The sequence below is a fragment of the Nerophis ophidion genome, linkage group LG11 (assembly GCF_033978795.1).
Source record: "Nerophis ophidion isolate RoL-2023_Sa linkage group LG11, RoL_Noph_v1.0, whole genome shotgun sequence".
Taxonomy (NCBI): domain Eukaryota; kingdom Metazoa; phylum Chordata; class Actinopteri; order Syngnathiformes; family Syngnathidae; genus Nerophis; species Nerophis ophidion.
Genome location: NC_084621.1, coordinates 37,326,487 through 37,349,477, shown reverse-complemented (window position 1 = coordinate 37,349,477; position 22,991 = coordinate 37,326,487). Strand labels below are relative to the sequence as shown.

Sequence of the window (22,991 nt, the reverse complement as noted above, 5' to 3'; positions counted from 1 at the left end):
AATTTAGTGGGTGCGGCTTATATACCGATGTGCTCTACAGGTGCTGCTCATATTATTAGAATATCATGAAAAAGTAGATTTATTTCAGTAATTATATTCAGAACGTGAAACTTAAATATTATATCAATTCATTACACACATAGTGATATATTTGAAATGTTTATTTCTTTAAATTTTGATGATTAGTACTGACAATTACTGAAAATCCCAAATTCAGTATCTCAGAAAATTTGAATATTAGTTACGACTAGTACCAAAAAATAATTTTTAGAAATTAGGGCCAACTGAAAAGTATGAACATGGAAAGTTTCAGCATGTACGGCAATCAATACTTAGTTGCAGCTCCTTTTGTCTGAATTGCTGCAGCAATACGGCGTGGCATGGAGTCGACCAGTCTGTTGCACTCCCCAGGTGTTATGAGAGCCCAGGTTGCTTTAATAGTGGCCTTCAGCTCTTCACCATTGTTGGGTCTGGCATCTCGCATCTTCCGCTTCACAATACCCCATAGGTTTTCTATGGGGTTAAGGTCAGGTGAGTTTGCAGGCCAATCAAGAACAGGGATACCATGGTCCTTAAACCAGGTACTGGTAGATTTGGCACTGTGTGCAGGTGCTAAGTCATGTTGGAAAATGAAATCTTCACTTCCATAAAATTGGTCCGCGGCAGGCAGCATAAAGTGTTCTAAAACTTCCTGGTAGACTGCTGCATTGACCCTAGACCTCAGGAAACACAGTGGACCAACACCAGCAGATGACATGGCACCCCAGACCATTACCGATTGAGGAAATTTGACACTGGACTTCAGGCAATGTGGATTCTGTGCCTCTCCTGTCTTCCTCCAGACTCTGGGACCTTGATTTCCAAAGGATATACAACATTTACTTTCATCTGAAAACATAACTTTGGACCACTCAGCAGCAATCCAGTCCTTTTTGTCTTGAGCCCAGGCGAGACGCTTTTGACGTTGTCTCTTATTCAAAAGTGGCTTTTAACAAGGAATGCGACAGCTGAAGCCCATATCTTGCATACGTCGGTGCGTGGTGGTTCTTGAAGCACTGACTCCAGCTGCTGTCCACTCTTTGTGGATCTCCCCCACATTTTTGAATCGGTTTTGTTTGACAATCCTCTCCAGGGCGCGGTTATCCCTCTTGCTTGTAAACTTTTTTCTACCACATCTTTGTCTTCCCTTCGCCTCTCTATTAATGTGCTTGGACACAGAGCTCTGGGAACATCCAACCTCTTTGGCAATGACCTTTTGTGTCTTGCCCTCCTTCTTTAAAGTATCAATGGTCATCTTTGTCTTTGTCAGTTGTCAAGTCAGCAGTCTTCCCCATGATTGTGTGTCATACAGAATCAAAACAAGAGATCATTTAAAGGCTTTTCCAGGTGTTTTGAGTTATTTAGCTAATTAGAGTGTGGCACCAGGTGTCTTCAATATCTGACCTTTTCACCATATTCTAATTTTCTGAGATGTTGAATTTAGGATTTTCATTGGTTGTCAGCTATAATCATCTCCTTTTTGGCAAAAAACACTTGAAATGTATCAGTCTGTTTGGAATGAATGTGTACATTCTACAAGTTTGACTTTTCAAATGGAATTAATGAAATAAATCAACTTTTTCATGATATTCTAATAATATGACCAGCACCTGTATAGTCCGGATAACACGGTCATATTTCCTAAAAGGCTTTTTAAAGTTATTGCCCTAATGCGTGCAATTCATAACACAAAATGATCTCATGAATCATGTATAAATACAGATTAATCACACAATTTATTTTCATCGCAACTGCTCCTTTACCTTATCATGGTTACCTGAAAGGCGGCATGGATTGTGGTCTGATCAGTGATCAGGTCAATGCATACGCCACCGCTTATTCCCTTTCGGCGTCACGAGGGGCGCTGGTGTCTATCTCAGCTACAACCGGGCGTAAGGCGGGGTACACCCTGGACAAGTCGCCAGCTCATTGCAGGGCCAACACAGATAGACAAACAACATTCACACTCACATTCACACACTAGGGCCAATTTAGTGTTGCCAATCAACCTATCCCCAGGTGCATGTCTTTGGAAGTGGGAGGAAGCCGGAGTACCCGGAGGGAACCCACGCAGTCACAGGGAGGACATGCAAACTACACACAGAAAGATCCCGAGCCCGGTCAGAGGCAAATTTAGTTTTCAAAATACACCCCCCACGGGATTTTAAAAATAGCAATGTCATTTGCATATTTGCATAATTCCTTAAGAGCTGAATTATATAAACAAGTTTGAAATACCATCTAAAAGAAAAACATGCTACCAGACCATCGACAACAAACAGCGGACAACAATATTGCCAACATAACAACCACAGATAAGTAAGGCATCGCTTTTGTTTTGTTTTTTATCATCTTTTGACAGCCCTCATTTCTAAACACACAATCATTGTTTTCCTTTTTATGTGTTTTGCTCACTTTTTGTCCCCTGCAGCGTCCATTAAAATGACATGCACAAATCAGGCAATGATGTCATATACCTCCATACAACCCACCGCCACAAAGAAATAAATATTAAAATCATTATTTGGCGCTATAGTGAGCATTGTAGTTTTGCACTAAATTTGTTTACCAAGGACTGCTTTCATCATACAGTATAAAGACAGAGAGCTTGTTTATTGTATTTGTATAATCCCTCATGATGTTTGGTCATGGAATCCCAAAAAAGCTTCACTGGCACAAAACAACCTAATTATTTGTCCAGGATGTGCTTGTGAGATAGGCGCCAGCGCCCCCCACAACCCCAAAAGGGAAAATGCGGTAGGAAATGGATGGATGGATGGATGTGCTTGGTGACGAGTGAGTAGTTAGCATGTGTGACTCACCAGCATATTTGGGAACATTGGACTCATCCATGGACCAGAAACAGTGGTCGAAGGCGAACACCTGCAGAGAAGACAGCAAAGTGATGGTAAACACACTTTGCATACCTGTCCGAGCAAGTACAGTCCAACAAAACCTGATCCTTTGTTTCCTTGCAGGGCACCAAAAAACAGGCTTATTGAGCTGCGCTATGCATGTAAATCAGCAGGATAGAGCTTGTCTGCGAAAGTTAGATGCAGTCTAGCGTATTGTTCACAGTAATGCTCATTAAGACAAATCCACTGTTCACTGTTTTGTCATAGTGGCTGCAGCTAAATGAATTCATAAATCAGGGTCAGTGCTCCCCCAAGAAATTCCAGCACTCAGTGACCCTCGTCTCCAAGGAAACGGGAAGGGGCGCTTCCCGGCGGTGCATGCTGGCACTCGGCCCTCATTGCCGGGTTTCACAATACAGAATTGGGCAGAAGATACCCCTTGCTTTGTATCTGAGAGGCACCTGCATGAGCTCTGCACGAAGTGACACAAAGAGGTGCTTTCTGGGAAATGAGACTTGTTTCGTACATTGAAAACAGCATCTGTAATTGTATACAGTTTATAGTTATTTATATAAAATGATAACACTGTGACTTTATTGATGATACGCCTCTCAGTGGGATTGTGGGTCTACAACGCCAACATCATTTTACATAAAAACCTATCTGACAGACGACCAACTTTCCTCCTCAAAACCCTGAAATACCTGACACATGACGAGTCATGATAGGGGTTATTGGCCACGTTTGCACAGTCAGCACAGGAAGCAGCAGGATGAGTGAACACTTTAAAAAACAGGACCGCACTTCTTGTGACTTCAGTCAAAGTGATTTGGTGCCATTGAAAGGAACAAAAAGTGCCATCACTCTCAATTAGAGCTGCTTTGCTAACAAGAGCTGTGCAGTCAGACTGTCTCGCTGTAGCCTGAAGGCTAGACTGCATTAAATATAAACATTCCGACTACACAACAAAGCCTTTTCATATCAACCACTGGAAACCATACATTTGTTTTAGTAATGGTAGACCCTGAAAGTAGTGCTCTTGGAAATAGACAATCATTTTAACGATATATATCCAATGTTCGGAAAACTACTTTAAAAAAGTAATTATTACAGTTACTCTTTAGTTTCCTCCCAAAATATAGAACTACTAACGGAATTATTCTTTAATAGATGTTACTAGGGAAAGTATTTAATGCTACTTTCCTGTCATATATCTGGTGTATTCATTCGAGAGATATTTCATGAGAGAAGAGTGTGTGAGTGTATTGGCTTGGTAGTCTGCTGATTGAAAGGAGATTGCTGATGGCAGCGCCTATGGAATATTTTTACTCATAGTTAATAAAGCAATTGAACTTGCATTAATATCTGTGTATCTCCTTGTCCACAAAAAGGGTATCGTAGGATTATTATTGTTGATGATTTTCACTTTATAGAATGTTTATGTCTCCCCCGTACTAGTAATAGCGCGCGCATGCGTGCGAGTGAGTGTGTGTTGTAAAGAGCAACTTCCTGAAGTGAACTTGCTGGGATTCTGAATCTGTCTCGTCCACATCAAAAGCAACGTGCCATCTTACATCAAACGTATTGGTAACCGCTTTGTAAAGTACATAAAAGTAATTAATTTAATTACTCGTTACTAGAAAAAGTCATAAGTAACGACTTTATTATGTAACATTTTTCTGATCACTATATATCACTGTATAGTATTTTTTCTTTAGCTTAAAAAATACATACACATAAAGTAAATGCTGATGTCGCTTATATTTTGTCATTCAATTTATAAAGAACATATTTTATACATAAAACGGACAATATAATTTAAAAAAACTAAACAATTATTGCTAGTCTCAGCCCTCTTTTTCAACAGTGACTATAGTCATGTCTACGTATACGAATTTAATGATGGCATCTGTAATTTCTCTGGGTCTGCAGGACTTCTTGTCAGAAACAGTGCCTTTGTTTGGTGTGTTTTTCTTTTCATCACACTTTGGTTTTGTCACATTTCAACACTGTTTCTATTAGAGATCAATTGATGCATCTTTTTTTTTAAATGTCGATACCGATATTTGGAGACAATACTAATTTGCAGTAAAAGTTATTTAAACACAAATACTATAATGTGTGACAGTAAACAGCTGGACAATGCTTTAAGTTGGGTTTTTTTCCCATTACTTCTGAGGAAACGTTAGACAAGTAGTAACACAATTTTTAATACAGCACTAATGTTGTCGTTATTTAGCGCCAAACAACATCAGGGGATTTCACAAACACCTTTATTATGTGTGTCTAATGCTTAAAGTCAAAAGAGAATCAACACTTGCTTTTAAAAATGGATGGGAAATCTCCATGGGAAAATTGGTAAAAATATTGGATTACTCTACATTACAATAACTCGCCATCTACTCAATTTTATACAATTATATAGCAGTTTATGGATTTGATACAGGCTTCACGGTGACAGAGGGGTTAGTGCGTCTGCCTCACAATACGAAGGTCCTGAGTAGTCAGGCTTCAATCCCGGGCTCGGGATCTTTCTGTGTGGAGTTTGCGTGGGCTTCCTCCCACTTCCAAAGACATGCACATGGGGATAGGTTGATTGGCAACACTAAATTGGCCCTTCTGGGTGAATGTGAGTGTGAATGTTGTCTGTCTATTTGTGTTGGCCCTGCAATGAGGTGGCGACTTGTCCAGGGTGTATCCTGCCTTCTGCCCGATTGTAGCTGAGATAAGCACCAGCGCCCCCCCACAACCCCAAAGGGAATAAGCGGTAGTAAATGGATGGATGGATGGATTTAATACATTATAAGGTTTCCTCGTGAGGAACCTAGAATCAATATTGTGAACATTTTAATAAAATAAATTCCAGGCTCCTTCACATAGTATGTACAAAACCCAAAACGAGAGAAGTTGGCACGTTGTGTAAATCATAAATAAAAACAGAATACAAATATTTACAAATCCTTTTCAAACTATGTTCAATTGAATAGACTGCAAAAACAAGATACTTAACATTCGAACTGGAAAACTTTATTATTTTTTGCAAACATTAGCTCATTTGGAATTTGATTCCTGCAACATGTTTCAAAAAAGCTGGCACAAGTGGCAAAAAATACTGAAAAAGTGGAGGAATGCTCATCAAACACTTATTTGGAACATCCCTCAGGTGAACAGGCTAATTGGGAAGAGGTGCGTGCAGTGATTGGGTATAAAAGCAGCTTCCATTAAATGCTCAGTCATTCACAAACAAGGATGGGGGGAGGGTCACTATACTTTCTGAAAAAATGCGTGAGCAAATTGTCCAACAGTTTAAGAACAACATTTCTCAACGAGCTACTGAAAGGAATTCAGGGATTTCACCATCTACGGTCCGTAATATCATCAAAAGGTTCAGAGAATATGGAGAAATTACTGCACGTAGGCGATGATATTACAGACCATCAATCCCTCAGACGGTACTGCATCAAAAAGTGACATCAGTGTGTAAAGGATATAACCACATGGGCTCAGGAACACTTTAGCAAACCACTGTCAGTAACTACAGTTTGTCGCTACATCTGTAAGTGCAAGTTACAACTCTACTATGCAAAGCAAAAGCCATTTATCAACAACACCCAGAAACACCGCCGGCTTCGCTGGGCCAGAGCTCATCTAAAATGGATTGATGCAAAATGGAAAAGCGTTCTGTGATCTGACAAGTCCACAATTCAAATTGTTTTTGGAAACTGTGCACATCGTGTTCTCCGGAACAAAGAGGCCATGTAACACAGTGGTGAAAATGCCCGTGTGCCAACTTTTTTGTAATGTGTTGCTGCCATTCAATTTTAAGTTAATGATTATTTGAAAAAAAATTAAGTTTCTCAGTTCGAAGATTAAAAATCTTGTTTTTGCAGTCCATTCAATTGAATTTAAGATTAAATGGATTTGCAAATCTTTGTATTCTGTTTTTATTTAGGAAATACACAACGTGCAAACTTCACTGGTTTTGGGTTTTGTAGGCGAAACATTTCTCAAGCTGACTGACAATTTCTTACTGGATGTTACAGAAAGTATGAGAATGTGTGAGCTTCTGCCTACTCTTCTTTATTCATATATAATAAGTCACCTATTTGTTGACATATTTACACAAAGTTATGATTTTTGTCAGGGATGTCTTTTCTGTCATCTTAATGTCTATCCATGTACGTTAACATGTTATGTGATTAAATCAAATAACATGTAACTTGTCACACTACTTTAATGAGCCCACCACACTCTTTGCTGTGGACAGAGGATTGATTGTTGCATGTAGTAAACCAAACAATACGGAACAGGTAAGACGCCAGGAAAGAAGGTCAAAAACTGGATTTCATGGCAAATAACTGAAGTTTTGTAGGGGTGTAACGGTACACAAAAATTTCGGTTCAGTACGTACCTCGGTTTAGAGGTCACGGTTCGGTTCATTTTCGGTACAGTAAGAAAACAAACAAATATACATTTTTGGGTTATTTATTTACCAAATTTGTAAACAATGGCTTTATCCTTTTAACATTGGGAACACTATAATAATTCTGCCCAGTTAATCCACATTAAACTGCCTCAAGTTGTTGCTTTGATTAAATAAAATTACAAAACCTTTCTTCTACATATAAAAAGTGCAACATTAAACAGTTTCAAGTCAACTCATCATGCTTAATGTATTACAGCATTTGGGAAGCCTGTAGTTGACTTTTATTATGTAAATGTTATATTTGTATCAACATGTGATAGCAGGGACCCTGCCATTCAAAACTAGGCTGCTACATTACTAATGAGTAATATAACTATAGCTGAAAAATAGTACAATTGCAATAGAAGAGACTATTCATCCCTGAAATCTATGGAGATCATGTTAGTTCATGTGAAATAACAGACAGAGAGGGCTTTACTGCCCCTAACACATGCACACACACAAATACGCACGCACACGCACACACACACACACGCACACAGGCAGCAAAATGAGCGAACATAACGCTAAAAGCTAATTAGCCTTCACATCACCTCAAGCCAGAACTGTGAGCGAGCTGAACTGCAGTTTGAGTTTCTAGAATGTCAACGGGCTCATAGTGATGTTTGTAATTGTTGTGACAGGAAAGTGTTTTTTATAATTTGGGGAGTGTACGATGTCCGCTGCTAAACACATGTCTGATCGACAATGAAGCATTTACAACATGCGTTCTGAATACGCACTGCTGATTGGCTGTTACATCGCTCTGAATACGCACTGCTGATTGGCTTTGTATGTAACCAATCAGATGGTTGTGTGGGCGGGACAATGTTGGGTGCTCACTGCTCAGACAGAGGCAGAAAGGAGAGCAGCTTGTTAAGACTTTAGAATACAAACTCGTTCGATACACCCTTGTACCGAACCGAAACCCCCGTACCGAAACGGTTCAATACAAATACACGTACCGTTACACCCATAAAGTTTTGTACTGTGTACAAGCGACCAATATTATTAGCAGCAAGAAGAAAGCGGGGGCTACAGTAAAAAAAAAAGGTAACTCTTAACATGTAGGGCAAGCCGGCTGACATTTTATATTTTTAAATACAAACCCCGTTTCCATATGAGTTGGGAAATTGTGTTAGATATAAATATAAACGAAATACAATGATTGGCAAATCATTTTCAACCTATATTCAGTTGAATATGCTACAAAGACAACATATTTGATGTTCAAACTGATTAACAATTTTTTTTTTTGCAAATAATCATTAACTTTATAAAGTTTGATGCCAGCAACACGTGACAAAGAAGTTAGGAAGGTGGCAATAAATGCTGATAAAGTTGAGGAATGCTCATCAAAAACTTATTTGGAACATCCCACAGGTGTGCAGGCTAATTGGGAACAGTTGGGTGCCATGATTGGGTACAAAAGCAGCTTCCATGAAATGCTAAGTAATTCACAAACAAGGATGGGATGAGGGTCACCACTTTGTAAGCAAATTGTCAAACAGTTTTAGAAACAACATTTCTCAATGAGCTATTGCAAGGAATTTAGGGATTTTACCATCTATGGTCCGTAAAATCATCAAAAAGTTCAGATAATCTGGAGAAATCACTGCACGTAAGCAATGATATTACGGACTTTTGATCCCTCAGGCGGTACAGCATCAAAAGCGACATCAGTGTGTAAAGGATATCAACACATGGCCTCAGGAACACTTCATAAAACCACTGTCAGTAACTACAGTTGGTCGCTGCATCTGTAAGTGCAAGTTAAAACTCTACTATGCAAAGCCAAACCCATTTATCAACAATATCCTGAAACGCAGCCGGCTTGGCTGGGCCCGAGCTCACCTAAGATGGACTGATACAAAGTGGAAAGGTGTTCTGTGGTCTGACGAGTTCACATTTCAAATTATATTTGGAAACAGAGGACGTGGTGTCCTCCAGAACAAAGAGGAAAATAACCATTCGGATTGTTATAGACGCAAAGTTTAAAAGCCAGCATCTGTGATGGTATGGGGGTGTGTTAGTGCCCAAGGCATGGGTAACTTACACATTTTTGCAGGCACCATTAATGCTGAATGGTCCATACAGATTTTGGAGCAACATATGTTGTCATCCAAGCAACGTTATCATGGACACCCCTGCTTATTTCAGCAAGACACGTGTTACAACAGCATGGCTTCGTAAAAAAAGAGTGCGGGTACTTTCCTGACCAGCCTGCAGTCCAGACATGTCTCCCATCGAAAATGTGTGGCGCTTTATGAAGCGTAAAATACAACAGCAGAGACCCGGACTGTTGAACGACTGAAGCTCTTCATAAAAAAAGAATGGGAAAGAATTCCACTTTCAAAGCTTCAAAAATTACTTTCCTCAGTTCCCAAACCTTTATTGAGTGTTGTTAAAAGAAAAGGTGATGTAACACAGTGGTGAACATGTCCTTTCCCAACTACTTTGGCACGTGTTGCAGCCATAAAATTCTAAGTTGAATATTATTTGCAAAAAAAAAATAAAGTTTATGAGTTTGAACATCAAATATCTTGTCTTTGTAGTACATTCAATTGAATATGAGTTGAAAAGGATTTGCAAATCATTGTATTCTGTTTATATTTACATTTAATACAATTTCCCAACTCATATGGAAACAGGGTTTGTACAAAACACTGGTATCAAATGTATATATTGTATCTGCTGATATACTTCTGTTGGAGTTGTAAAAAAGAAAGAAAAAAAAGGCGGAAACTGATAAAAAGAGGCCGATAACGATATATGTGAAAATGTCTAATATTGGCACAGCCGCACTGTTCTTCATGTTATGTATTCAAGTGATAAAAAAGAATAGACGTGATAAATAAACGACTCGTGGAGGGCATGTTTTGCGGATTAGCCTACCGTTGTTCAATCAGTGTCTGTCTTTTTTAAACCAAACCAAGGAGTTCCTCTTTAACGTTTTGGCACCAATTCCTCTTCGGATTGTGTTGGTTTAGCTTCTATTTTACGCTTGGTCTTTGCAATGTTGTTGACGTCCATGTGTACGTAAAGTTATTTTCAGTGACGGGAAAAAAAAGTAGCATCGTTGCTGCAGTAACATTCGTCACAGCGTAGACAAAAAACTACGATATAAATAATACAGAGTTATATAATCATACTATAGACATTTTTACGTTGTATTACCATATATATCGTAATATCACACAGCACTACTGGAAGAGACAGACAAGTGTTCTGATGTCGGAGTGACCTGTTTCGACTACTGTAAATGAGCGCTACATAATAATAAAACAAATTGGAACAATTCCCTATTTGTTATTTCTGGGGATATGGACCGCAACCCCCTTTTAAATATACTTTGACCAAAGTGAGCAGACAGCCACATGCTCGCCTAGGTCTTACAGAGTAAATTCAGGCTACAGGCCCAAGAATCCCTGGTCCTCGTCAACGAGTCTACTCGACACAAAGCCAGTCCTTGGTGCGTGAACCATGGCTGAACTAGTCACCAGTGTGTCGTCAAGATGAAGAGGTGGTGGTGACGGGCCGGGGGTATGTGATTGCAAAACAATGCAGCTTTGAATGTGTGCGCACACACTAGCCCAGTGTCCACACTCATTGTAGAGCCTTTGTGGGTGTTCAGCACATCTTAGAGCGCTGACACGTTCACACGGACATCTATCCGGCTCCTGCTGAACGAACAGGCGACTAAGAAACGCCTTCAATCACTGCCTTTGTGCCATTGCACAAGGCCGTGCGGGATACTTCTCACATCCTCAAGGAAACCGTCTTGCCTGTTTGCAACTCCTTTTTTTTTTTCAAAGTGATGGCTTCTGTTGATACCACACATCAGCCGTGTTGATTGCTAATGTTCACTGTAAAAACACAGACAGTTAAGGCGAGGGGTACATACCTTAGCTTGCTTCCTGCTGAATGGCAGAGGAATTCCAATGTGAAAAGCCGGAAGAAGAGAAAGAAAAACAGAACAGTTAGGAATGCTAATCGGTAGAACATGCTAAACATTGCTTGAATCCAAAGTGATTTTTTTTTTTGTGCACACACTCAACTAGACTTTGTTTGTCATTTCCTGCTCCTGTGATTGGGTTCATAATTGAGCAAGTGGAGCATAAGGAAAAAGGAAGAGATTTAGGATTCTATGTTCCACTGACTCTGTTGAGTCAATAGATCTTACGCCTGCAGGCTTAACAAAGAGGACAAGGTGGGGTGAGCTGGACCCGGCATACCCATTTGCCGGAACTAAGGACAAAAGTTTATCGCGGTTTATATTCGCCCTACTGTTAAGTGGGATTACTTACTTATCTGGAGAAGGAATTCCTAAAGGCAAACAAACAACCATACACAGTGGAGCCCACTTATGTCAACAACTAGTCTAATTCACATTATCATAAAACCGTGATTGATGACACTTTGATAAACTCACAGACGGATGGAGAACCAAGCTAGCACTAGCTTTCTAGCTAGCTTAAATGCTAACATGAATACAAGACATGTCTTTTCTCATTAGGAAACAACATACCCCCATCCATTCTCTACCACGTGTCCGTCTCGGGGTCGCCGGGGTGCAGTAGCCTATCCCAGCTGCATTCGGACGATAGTCGGGGTACACCCTGGATAAGTCGCCACCTCATCACAGGGCCAACACAGATAGACAGAAAACATTCACACTCACATTCACACAATAGGGACAATGTAGTGTTGCCAATCAACCTATCCCCAGGTGCATGTTTTCCGAGGTGGGAGGAAGCCGGACTGCCCGGAGGGAACCCACACGGTCACAGGGATAACATGCAAACTCCATACAGAAAGACCCAGAGCCAGAGGATAAAAACCAGGACCTTTGTATTGTGAGGCACACGCACTAACCCCTATTACACCGTGCTGCTCCCATCTAAATTTATATAGACAAAATGTTGTCTGAGCAACTAAGCTCTTCAATCGTGCACATTGAACCTACAGGCGGTTTTCTCTTGGCACAAAGTGATCGATCTATACTTCAGGGAATAATAACTTCAACTTCAAATCAAATCAAATTAAACTTTATTTGTAAAGCGCGTTTCATGCATAAAAGAAATGCAACGCAAAGTGCTTTACAAAGTTAAAAACAATACCCCGACGACCCATATCCTCCATTATCACATACGTACGCACAGACACAGATACCAAACACAAACACACATACACACGTGCAAATATATGGACATATGATTGCATGGCTGAGTACAGAAGAGACATGTGAGTAAACACTATCACAGAAGCCATTTGCACCAGGAGGTCATCAGATCATGGTCACCAGGACGCTAACACATAGCGCCCCCACAAGCACGACCAATAGCTCCTGAGGCAGATGGCTCATCTGAAGAACGTTGCAAAATAAACATATTAAAACTTGTAAAATAGTAAGAACCATAAGTAGAGATAGAAATAAAATAATAAGTATCAGGTAAAAGCCAAATCAAAAAGGTCTTAAGCCTGCTCTTAAAAACATAAGGGAACCTATAATGCGAAACCAACTGTTCTTTCTATCGGTACCTGTTTTTGTGTGTTTAGGATCTGCCTAAGTCCCAATCATCTAATTCAAACCATTGGAGGCATGGCAGAGATATGAATAAAACAATATTGCAGACTGGCTCATACATGCACTTGCATCCTGCGCTGTTGCCATTTCTAATACAAAGTAGCATATAGTTCTACCTTATATCTATCAGTAACACGGCTGATGGGGCGAAGACGCCGTCACAGAGGAGGCACGTAAATGAGTTCACCCACAAAACGGCGCATGCTGGAGGGACGGTCAGAAAGTGGTTTGGAGATGGTCTGTAAAAGCAACATTTTTACCAAAATGCCACCATTATTTTTATGTAGACCACAAGTAATGTTTTAAATGTTGAAACTGCAAGTTTAAATGCGCCCAACAACCGTTTTTACTTCATCATTAAAAAACTAAATTAAAAAAGAAGAAGATAAACATATTTAAACAGTCATTCAACAAAAAATTATATGGCTCTTAAGAAGCCAGAGCAATATATAATGTTTCTTCTGCCAAGAACATTTATTGTGTCTATTTATTCTATTTTATTTTTTACATAAAACTTGATTTAAATTTTCAGTGTGTGTATAAGTACTTTTGAGCACGTCCTTCAATGCTGCCAAAAAAAATAACCATGATCATTTTGGTCACAACAAATGTGATATGAAATGTTCATATCATTAGCATTGTACATCTAACAAAATTACCACAACAGCTACTGTATGTTACATAAGAGTGTGTAATATCATATAAAAACAGAAAAATAAAAATATTCACACGCGGGAGGAAAATTATGTGCAGTACAAACGCTTATCAACGTCAACAACATTTCAAGTACTTTGATATTTGGAGTACTGATCATCAGATCCGGCGTGCTCAGGGTCCGCCCTGAGATCGGTAGGTCGCGAGTTCAAACCCCGGCCGAGTCATACCAAAGACTATAAAAATGGAACCCATTACCTCTCTGCTGCTGTTCACTGCTCACCTCACCACCCAGTGGGTGAACAAGGGGATGGGTCAAACGCAGAGCTTGAAGACATAAGAGGACATCATCCTTCACATAGTAACTAATAAGACTGGAAACACTACATCCTGCTCATCTCTGGGATGTAACACTACATCTAGAAAGCTCTGCTGCCTACACAACTACTCCACTTTATATTTCCTCCAAGCAAAGACAAAATGTTTCAGTAGCGAGAAAGAAACTATAGCTCAATGAATAGATGAAGAGCTATAGACCGCCACACAGCAGTCCTGTAATTGTCACTTTTATACGCATCATCTGTCTTGTAATATGAAAGTGTATGGAAGTATCATTGTAGCAAAATTATTTTCAAACGTGTATCTCAATCCATGTGCATGTAATCCAATTTGCGTGCGTGAGTACTAATTTGTTTGTTTGTATATCAATCCGAGTGTGTGTATTCTGAGCCGCTTACGTGTGTTTTAGATTTGCATAATTGTGTTTTAAGTTGTCTGTCTGTCCCTAATCAGACCAAGCCATCAATCCACTGCGCCAGAAATGTCGCAAAAGTCACATGGAAGTAGACAGCCTATCAAGGGTTATTTTTGATTAGGGACAGACATAAAACTTAAAACGCACGTACGTGGATCTAAAACACACTCAGATTGATATACAGACACACAATTCATACACATGCTTCCAATAGGATTACACACGCAGATTGAGATACACGTTTGGAAATAATTTTGCAACAATATTACTTCCACTCAAAGAGTACTGTAAAAACATCAAAGGTATTTGATCTAACTTGTGGGGAATTTTATTAATCCATTCTTTCATTTCCTATACTATTAGGGGTGTTGGGAAAAATCAATTCGAATACGAATCGCGATTCTCACGTTGTGCGATTCAGAATCGATTCTCTTTTTTTTTAAATTGATTTTTTAATTATTTTATTAATCCAACAAAACAATACACAGCAATACCATAACAATGCAATCCAATTCCAAAACCAAACCTGACCCAGCAACACTCAGAACTGCAATAAACAGAGCAATTTAAAGGAGACACTAACACGACACAGAACAAACCAAAAGTAGTGAAAAAAAAATGAATATTATTAACAACAGTATCAATATTAGTTATAATTTCAGCATAGCAGTGATTAAAAATCGCTCATTGACATTATCATTAGACATTTATAAAAATTTTAAAAAGAACAATAGCGTCACAGTGGCTTACACTTGCATCGCATCTCATAAGCTTGACAACACACTGTGTCCAATGTTTTCACAAAGATAAAATAAGTCATATTTTTGGTTCGTTTAATAGTTCAAACAAATTTACATTATTGCAATCAGTTAATAAAACATTGTCCTTTACAATTATAAAAGCTTTTTTTTTTTTTAAATCTACTACTCTGCTAGCATGTCAGCAGACTGGGGTAAATCCTACTGGAATACTATGTATTAAATGAATACAGAATCATTTTGAATCGGAAAAATATCGTTTTTGAATCGGGAATCGCGTTGAATCGAAAAAATCGATATATTATCGAATCGCGACTCCAAGAATCGATATTGAATCGAATCGTGGGAGACCCAAAGATTCGCAGCCCTACTTTCTACTATTCTGTTCCAGGAAAAGCATCTCCGTCACAGCTGACTTTGGCCGAAAGTACAAACTGATTGGTCACCTGTCAATCACAAGATACGTAAAGACACACACTTTTCTTCCATGGAAAATGTACAATCTATAATTGGCATAACGTGGACGGAGTGTGAGAAGAAGTCACAGTAGGTTTTGGGTTCGAATCTTGTCGAGCATGTTTTTCCCATGTTTGCTCCAAGTATTCAGGTTCCCTCTCAAAACATAGGATAGAATAGGGTAGGTCTTTATTGTCATTGCACAAGTACAACGAAACTTTGTTTTCAGCACAAACCTGTTCAAGATTAGACAAACAAACAGTGTACAGCGTTACAGAACAAGAACGCTGATGGGTCGCCATAAGGCGCCCCGTAAAAGATGGGAAAAAGGTAAAAGCTGGGGAAGGATGAGTAAAAAAATACAATCTAGACTGGTCCAAAGTCACCAACAACAGTTGTGTGTCCTGAGAGACAAGAAGGGAGTTTGTTGTGTCTTCGCTGCAGTGACCTTCGGGAGAGTCTCGAAGCCAGGGAAACAATCAAAGTTAGAATGATTTGTATGCGAGTGAAAATAAAATTTGATTTTCACTCTAAATTGTCTATGACTGGTCCTCAAAAACTGCGGGGTAGACAGACCGATGTAATCCACAGTTCTTCCCGCATCCTCCAATCATTTGTGGCAGCTTTGGGGTATTTTGAAGACTGCCAGCAACTTCCAATTTGTCGACAAACCAGAGCAACGCTTACAATCAGCAGATGTCCTGTTGTCATAATTCCGAATAGGTGGATATCTTCACGTCCTCGACAGAAAAGGGTAGCCAGGCACGAGGCACTCCTTCTTCTCCCAAGAGTCCGTCGTGTGTCCAGCAACAACCGATTCGTCACGACAGCAGGTTCCCCCAAACCCAAGATCTTGTCAATTTTGTTGAGGCCAGTTAAATAGTTCCAATTTTTAGATTTGGAGAGCAGGGCAAAAAGAGGCAACAAGAAAGTTAAGAGAAGACAAAACAAAGAAGCAAGCAGGAGAGAGAAGGGAGAGGAAAGGGGAGCGTCCACCCTCGATGAGTGCCAGAGGGAAAAGACATGCATGTAAATGACGTAAATTATCTTAACACATCAGTTTGACTGTTTAGTTTTTTTTGAGCCCTCAACCGCTGCACACAAAAGGGTGAACATTTCCCAAAACATGCTGATTATTTATCTGACAAACACACCACATTGGGTGTTTGTCTTTTTTATTAAACCCCAAAGTTTGACCCCCAGAGGAATTGACTTATAATTTCTCACACAACTCAATGTGCAGTACAAAGATTTTTTTGGGGGGTGTCAGCCGAATCACCATGAAAATTGGGTACACACCTTGGCAAGCACTTGAATGGCCCACCACATCATTTTATGTGATTGGGCACATTTTAGTGAAAGGCTAGAAATAATTAAGCTGACTAAATGTATTTTTCTTTTAGTTTTCAGTATGTACGGCATAAGGTCTACACAAGGGGTCCCCAAACTATACGGCCCACCAACGTCCAAAATACAGCAGGCGGAAAGTCCCAATATTTAAAAAGGAAAAAAAAAAAAATAATATATAATTTTTTTAATTATTATTTTTAAAATCTGTCCTAATCCAAGTTCTACCGCTTGTTACTCTCGGTGTCTCCTAGCGGCTCACCACCTCAACCACGCAGGGAGGGGGGCGGGGGGGTGTTTGGTGCTCGCGGGGTGTATAACATAGTCAGGGTTTATCATGGATGCAAAGGATTCTGGGTATTTGTTGTGTTGCGTTTATGTTGTCTTACTGTGAGGATTTTCTCCTGAAATGTGTTTCTCATTCTTATTTTGTGTGGGTTCACAATGTGGCGCATATTAGTAGGATTGTTAAAGTTGTTTATATCACAACCGTCAGTGTACTCGGTGTCACCCAGTATGCCTTGCAATCTCATACATGTGCCAATTGAAGCAGCGAAATGTGTCCGGTCGGCACGCAAATAGCATTCCGTGAATGGTGGGTGTGATGACGTTCAAGACAACGCAAATAGCATTCCGTGAATGGCGGGCGCGATGACGTTCAAGAGGACATTAAGAGTAATATCATCACGGCACGCCCTTAATATTGTAGTCCAAGTGAAAATTGGAGAACGTTGACTCCGGGTGATGTCCGGGAGAGGCATTGAATTCCGGAATCTCCCCGCAACAATCTGGGGGGCCGGCGATTGTGCAGCTGAGCCGCATCAGAGTTGCCAAAGAGCCGCGGGTTGCCGACCCCTGATATATATATATATATATAATATATATATATATCGGCCAAAATTTTTTAACACGAAGCGGCCCTTGAATCAAAAAGATTAGGGATCCCTGGTCTACACTTTAATATTATATGATCATGCAACAAGAAGTTCTAAGCATTTTTTGGTGTTATCAAAACTAAATACTTATATATCTTGTTTACTTAGAATTTCAAAGCAAGTTACCCATTCATCTGTTGGCAAAAAATGTTATAATCAAAAAGAGTTGTCCAAATAGTTTTGAGGCTATTTTATGTTTCTATTCACATATATTCACTGTTGCAAGCGGCCTCTTGAGAGCAGACATAAATGCGATGCAGCCCTCAATAATAAACTACTTTGACACTCCTGGTCTGATGATGATGAAATATAACATGTTGAAGATATTTATTACATGTGTGTTAGCATGTCTTCTCCTAAATTTGGAGAGGATGCCAGAAATGCAATTTACAGCCATGTGAAAAAAATAAGACACCCCATGGGGATATGAAATGTGAACATATTCCAGACATAACTGTGACCTGTGATCTGCACACAGGCAAATAACGATAAATCCATTGTATTCCCAAAAATAACCTGGGATACCAGCAAACAAACCCACGAAAGCAATGAGAAACAAATGGGAACCCAGTGAGAATGATGGGATAGAGTACATGTACTACAGTATAACTCCCTGCAAAGATTCCCTGGCTCCCTGAGCTGCTGGTGTCCGTGCAGTATACACATCTGGTATGTCGGGAATGCTGCACATAACAATGGAAGGAATTGTACACAACTATATATATATATATATATATACTGTATATTAAGAATTGAATGTCGCTATTATTTCCTTATTAAAGACAAAAGCATAGTTAATTCACGTCTATTTGGTGTGACTGTGTTCTTCTTGTTTTTGTCACCTTAAAGACCCCTGCATACATTCTTGTAAGTTAGGCTCCAGTTCTCCCACTCAGCCTACCGATATAATCTTTTAATCTCCCCAGAAATCTGTCTCTTTCTTAGCAGTGTCAAACCTTACTGTAAAAAATGACGGCAGAATTATGCATTACTTGTTAAGATAGAGTTGTTTCAGTGTATCAGGGTTAAATCTCTCACTGAGGATGTTAAGTTTGAAAATAATTCTGCACAAGCTGTATATGTTACTGTGAAACAATAGTGCAAAAGCATCTGATTATTAATATGGCATGAAATCAGCCTAAATGCTAAGTGAAGTGTATTCATAATCTTCCAGTGCCAGCAGTGGCGTCACGCTCACGAACCGTGCACGGTTATGCCCTTGGGCCATTTGATTAAATTCAGCGTGTATAACATGTCGTGGTTCGAGGGCTTATGTTGCGGTTCAGCACACTCAGACTCTGACAACTGGTTCTGTGCGCTCAGATGTGCGTTGCGTGTCGTCAAGGACGCGCGCACAGGCTCCCAACCTTCAGGCTCCTTGTGATAAGACATCAGTAAAATATATAAATTGGCTAAAAGGCAACAAGCAGTCATAATTCACGCTCTCACTTTGAGGCGATTTTACCGACCATATCCTTATTTCTTATCATCTTCAGTAGAAAATACCTCCTTTGAGATTGAGATAGTGGATCGTTTTTCAATTCTTTGGGGGGGGTGGTCTATTGAAGTTAAAAATGCACATAACTGATTAAAACAACATTTTTCGGCAGTTTCCACTTTTAAATCTGGTGCCCAAAGGGAAGTTATGAAGAGTGGGAGAGCGGCAGCGGAATTCCCCCTGTGGTTATGGAGCAGGATTAAGGCCACTGGGTCATTATGCCACCGAAAAATGTCCTCTTCTAGCACAGCAGGCAACAAACGCACAAGATTATGAACAGGGTCATCCAACAATGCCGCATCTATCACACAATGTGCATACTACAAACTTGTACAAATAATATCTACTTAGGAACTGTTTTAAATGTGTGCACAGTTTGCACAAACTGTAGGGCTATGTTGTAGTGCTCAAAATAGTGGTCTCTGCTCTACTACTATATAAATTATGCCCTAACTAACAAACACCACACCTCCAATAGAAGTGAAAATACCCCACTTTCCCAAAATAATAAAATAAATATGACATGCGAAGATACCCCCATATTTTACAATATACTTATCGCCTCAGCAGAGCTACCAACATTATCAAAGACAGCTCCCACCCTGGCTTTGACCGGTTTGACCCACTGCCCTCAGGAAGGCGCTACAGGGTCATCATGTCTAAGACAAACAGACTCAAGAACAGTTTTTTCCCTAAAGCCATAACCACAGTGAACTCTCATAGGCACCGATTTTATAGTTTAGCACCTCTCTGTGTGCAATTTTTACTTTCCACCCCACAGTCTGAATGCTGCTGTATATACATGCACAAACCCCGTTTTCATGAGTTGGGAAATTGTGTTAGATGTAAATATAAACGGAATACAATAATTTGCAAATCCTTTTCAACCCATATTCAGTTGAATGCACTACAAAGACAAGATATTTGATGTTCAAACTCATAAACTTTTTTTGCAAATAATTAACTTGGCTGCCACACGTGTCAAAGTAGTTGGGAAAGGGCATGTTCACCACTGTGTTACATCACCTTTTCTTTTAACAACACTCAATAAACGTTTGGTAACTGAGGAAACTAATTGTTGAACCTTTGAAAGTTAAATTCTTTCTCATTCTTGTTTTATGTAGAGCTTTAGTCGTTCAACAGTCCGGGATCTGTGCTGTCGTATTTTACGCTTCATAATGCGCCACATATTTTTGATGGGAGACAGGTCTGGACAGCAGGCGGGCCAGGAAAGTACCCGCACTCTTTTACTACCAAACCGCGCTGTTGTAACACGTGGCTTGGCATTGTCTTGCACTTACAGATGTAGCAACCAACTGTAGTTACTGACAGTGGTTTTATTAAAGTTCCTGAGCCCATGTGGTGATATCCTTTACACACTGATGTCTCTTTTTGATGCAGTACCGCCTGAGGGTTCAAAGGTCCGTAAGATCATCGCTTACGTGCAGTGATTTCTCCAGATTCTCTGAAACTTTTCATGATTTTACGGACCGTAGATGGTAAAATCCCTAAATTCCTTGCAATAGCTCGTTGAGAAATGTTGTTCTAAAACTGTTCTACAAATTACTTACAAATTGGTGACCCTCGCCCCATCCTTGTTTGTGAATTACTTAGCATTTCATGGAAGCTGCTTTTATACCCAATCATGGCACCCACCTGTTCCCAATTAACCCTCACACCTGTGGGATGTTCCAAATAAGTGTTTGATGAGCATTCCTCAACTTTATCAGTATTTATTGCCACCTTTCCCAACTTCTTTGTCACGGGTTGCTGGCATCAAATTCTAAAGTTAATGATTATTTGCACAAAAAAAAAATGTTTATCAGTTTGAACATCAAATATGTTGTCTTTGTATCAAATTCAACTTAATATGGGTTGAAAATGATTTGCCAACGGGGTTTGTATGTAGTATAAGATTTAATATTTAAACAACACATTCAGAACATTCGTTCTCAGGACTAGACTGTGCACCTTACCTCCTTTTGTACTATTTTTCTTTTTTTCCTTCCTATGTTTTGCATATTTGTAGTCTGTTGCACTAATGTTGGAGTTGCTTTTAATCACATTGTACAAGTGTATAGTGAAAATAAAATACATTATATTCTATTAACAAACACACTGTGTTTACAGTAGGGGCGGCATGGCGTAGTGGGTAGAGCGGCCTTGCCAGAAACTTGAGGGTTGCAGGTTCGCTTCCCACCTATTGACATCCAAATAGCTGCCGTTGTGTCCTTGGGTAGGACACGTCACCCTTTCCCCCGGTGCCGCTCACACTGGTGAATGAATGATGAATGAATGATTGGTGGTGGTCGGAGGGGCCACCGAGGAGCTTTTTAACTACCTTAGCAACCTCAGCCCCAGAAATAGGAGAGCCCACCACAGATTCCCCAGCCACCTCTTCCTCATAGGAAGACGTGTTGTTGGGATTGAGGAGATCTTCGAAGTATTCCATCCACCGATCCACAACATCCGCAGTCGTGGTCAGCAGAGCACCTTCCACACCATACACGGTGTTGACAGTGCACTGCTTCCACTTCCTGAGGCGGCGGACGGTGGTCCAGAATCGCTTCGAAGCCGTCCAGAACTCGTTTTCCATGGCTTCCCCGAACTCCTCCAATGTCCGAGTTTTTGCCTCCGCGACCGCTGAAGCTGCACACCGCTTGGCCTGTCGGTACCTGTCCACTGCCTATGGAGTCCTATGAGCCAAAAGAACCCGATAGGACTCCTTCTCCAGCTTGACGGCATCCCTTACCGCTGGTGTCCACCAACGGGTGCTAAGATTACCGCCACGACAGGCACCAACTACCTTGCGGCCACAGCTCCAGACAGCCGCTTCGACAATAGAGGTGCGGAACATGGTCCCCTCGGACTCAATGTCCAGCGCCTCCCTCGTGACATGTTCAAAGTTCTTCCGGAGGTGGGAATTGAAACTCTTTCTGACAGGAGACTCTGCCAGACGTTCCCAGCAGACCCTCAAAATGCGTTTGGGCCTGCCAGGTCTGTCTGGCATCCTCCCCCACCATCGCAGCCAACTCACCACCAGGTGGTGATCAGTAGAAAGCTCCGCCCCTCTCTTCACCCGAGTGTCCAAAACATGAGGCCGCAAATCCGATGACACAACTACAAAGTCGATCATGGAACTGCGGCCTAGGGTGTTATGGTGCCAAGTGCACATATGGACACCCTTATGTTTGAACATGGTGTTTGTTATGGACAATCTGTGACGAGCACAGAAGTCCAATAACAAAACACCACTCGGGTTCAGATCCGGGCGGCCATTCTTCCCAATCACGCCTCTCCAAGTTTCACTGTCGTTGCCAACATGAGCGTTGAAGTCCCCCAGTAGGACAAGGGAATGACCCGGGGGAGCACTTTCCAGTACTCCTTCAAGTGTATCCAAAAAGGGTGGGTACTCTGAACTGCTGTTTGGTGCGTAAGCACAAACAACAGTCAGGACCCGTCCCCCCACTCCAAGGCGGAGGGAGGCTACCCTCTCGTCCACTGGGTTAAACTCCAACGTGCAGGCTTTGAGCCAGTGGACAACTCACTGCGTGCAACGCCAGTGTGGAAGAGAGTCCAGTCCCTCTCGAGAGAACTGGTTCCAGAGCCCTTGCTGTGCGTCGAGGTGAGTCCGACTATATCC

General features: G+C 40.6%; 1 protein-coding gene across 5 annotated transcripts in view; it reads right to left on the bottom strand.

The window, feature by feature from the left end:
- Positions 1-22,991, bottom strand: part of kif13a (kinesin family member 13A) — a 121,212-nt gene that overhangs the window by 70,203 nt on the left and 28,018 nt on the right. For all 5 annotated transcript variants that reach the window (XM_061915806.1, XM_061915809.1, XM_061915807.1 and 2 more), the window contains exons 3-4: positions 11,264-11,279; positions 2,862-2,922 (exon numbers count right to left, since the gene is read on the bottom strand). In XM_061915806.1, the coding sequence (XP_061771790.1) occupies positions 2,862-2,922; positions 11,264-11,279 (77 nt within the window). The remainder of the gene's footprint in view (positions 1-2,861; positions 2,923-11,263; positions 11,280-22,991) is intronic.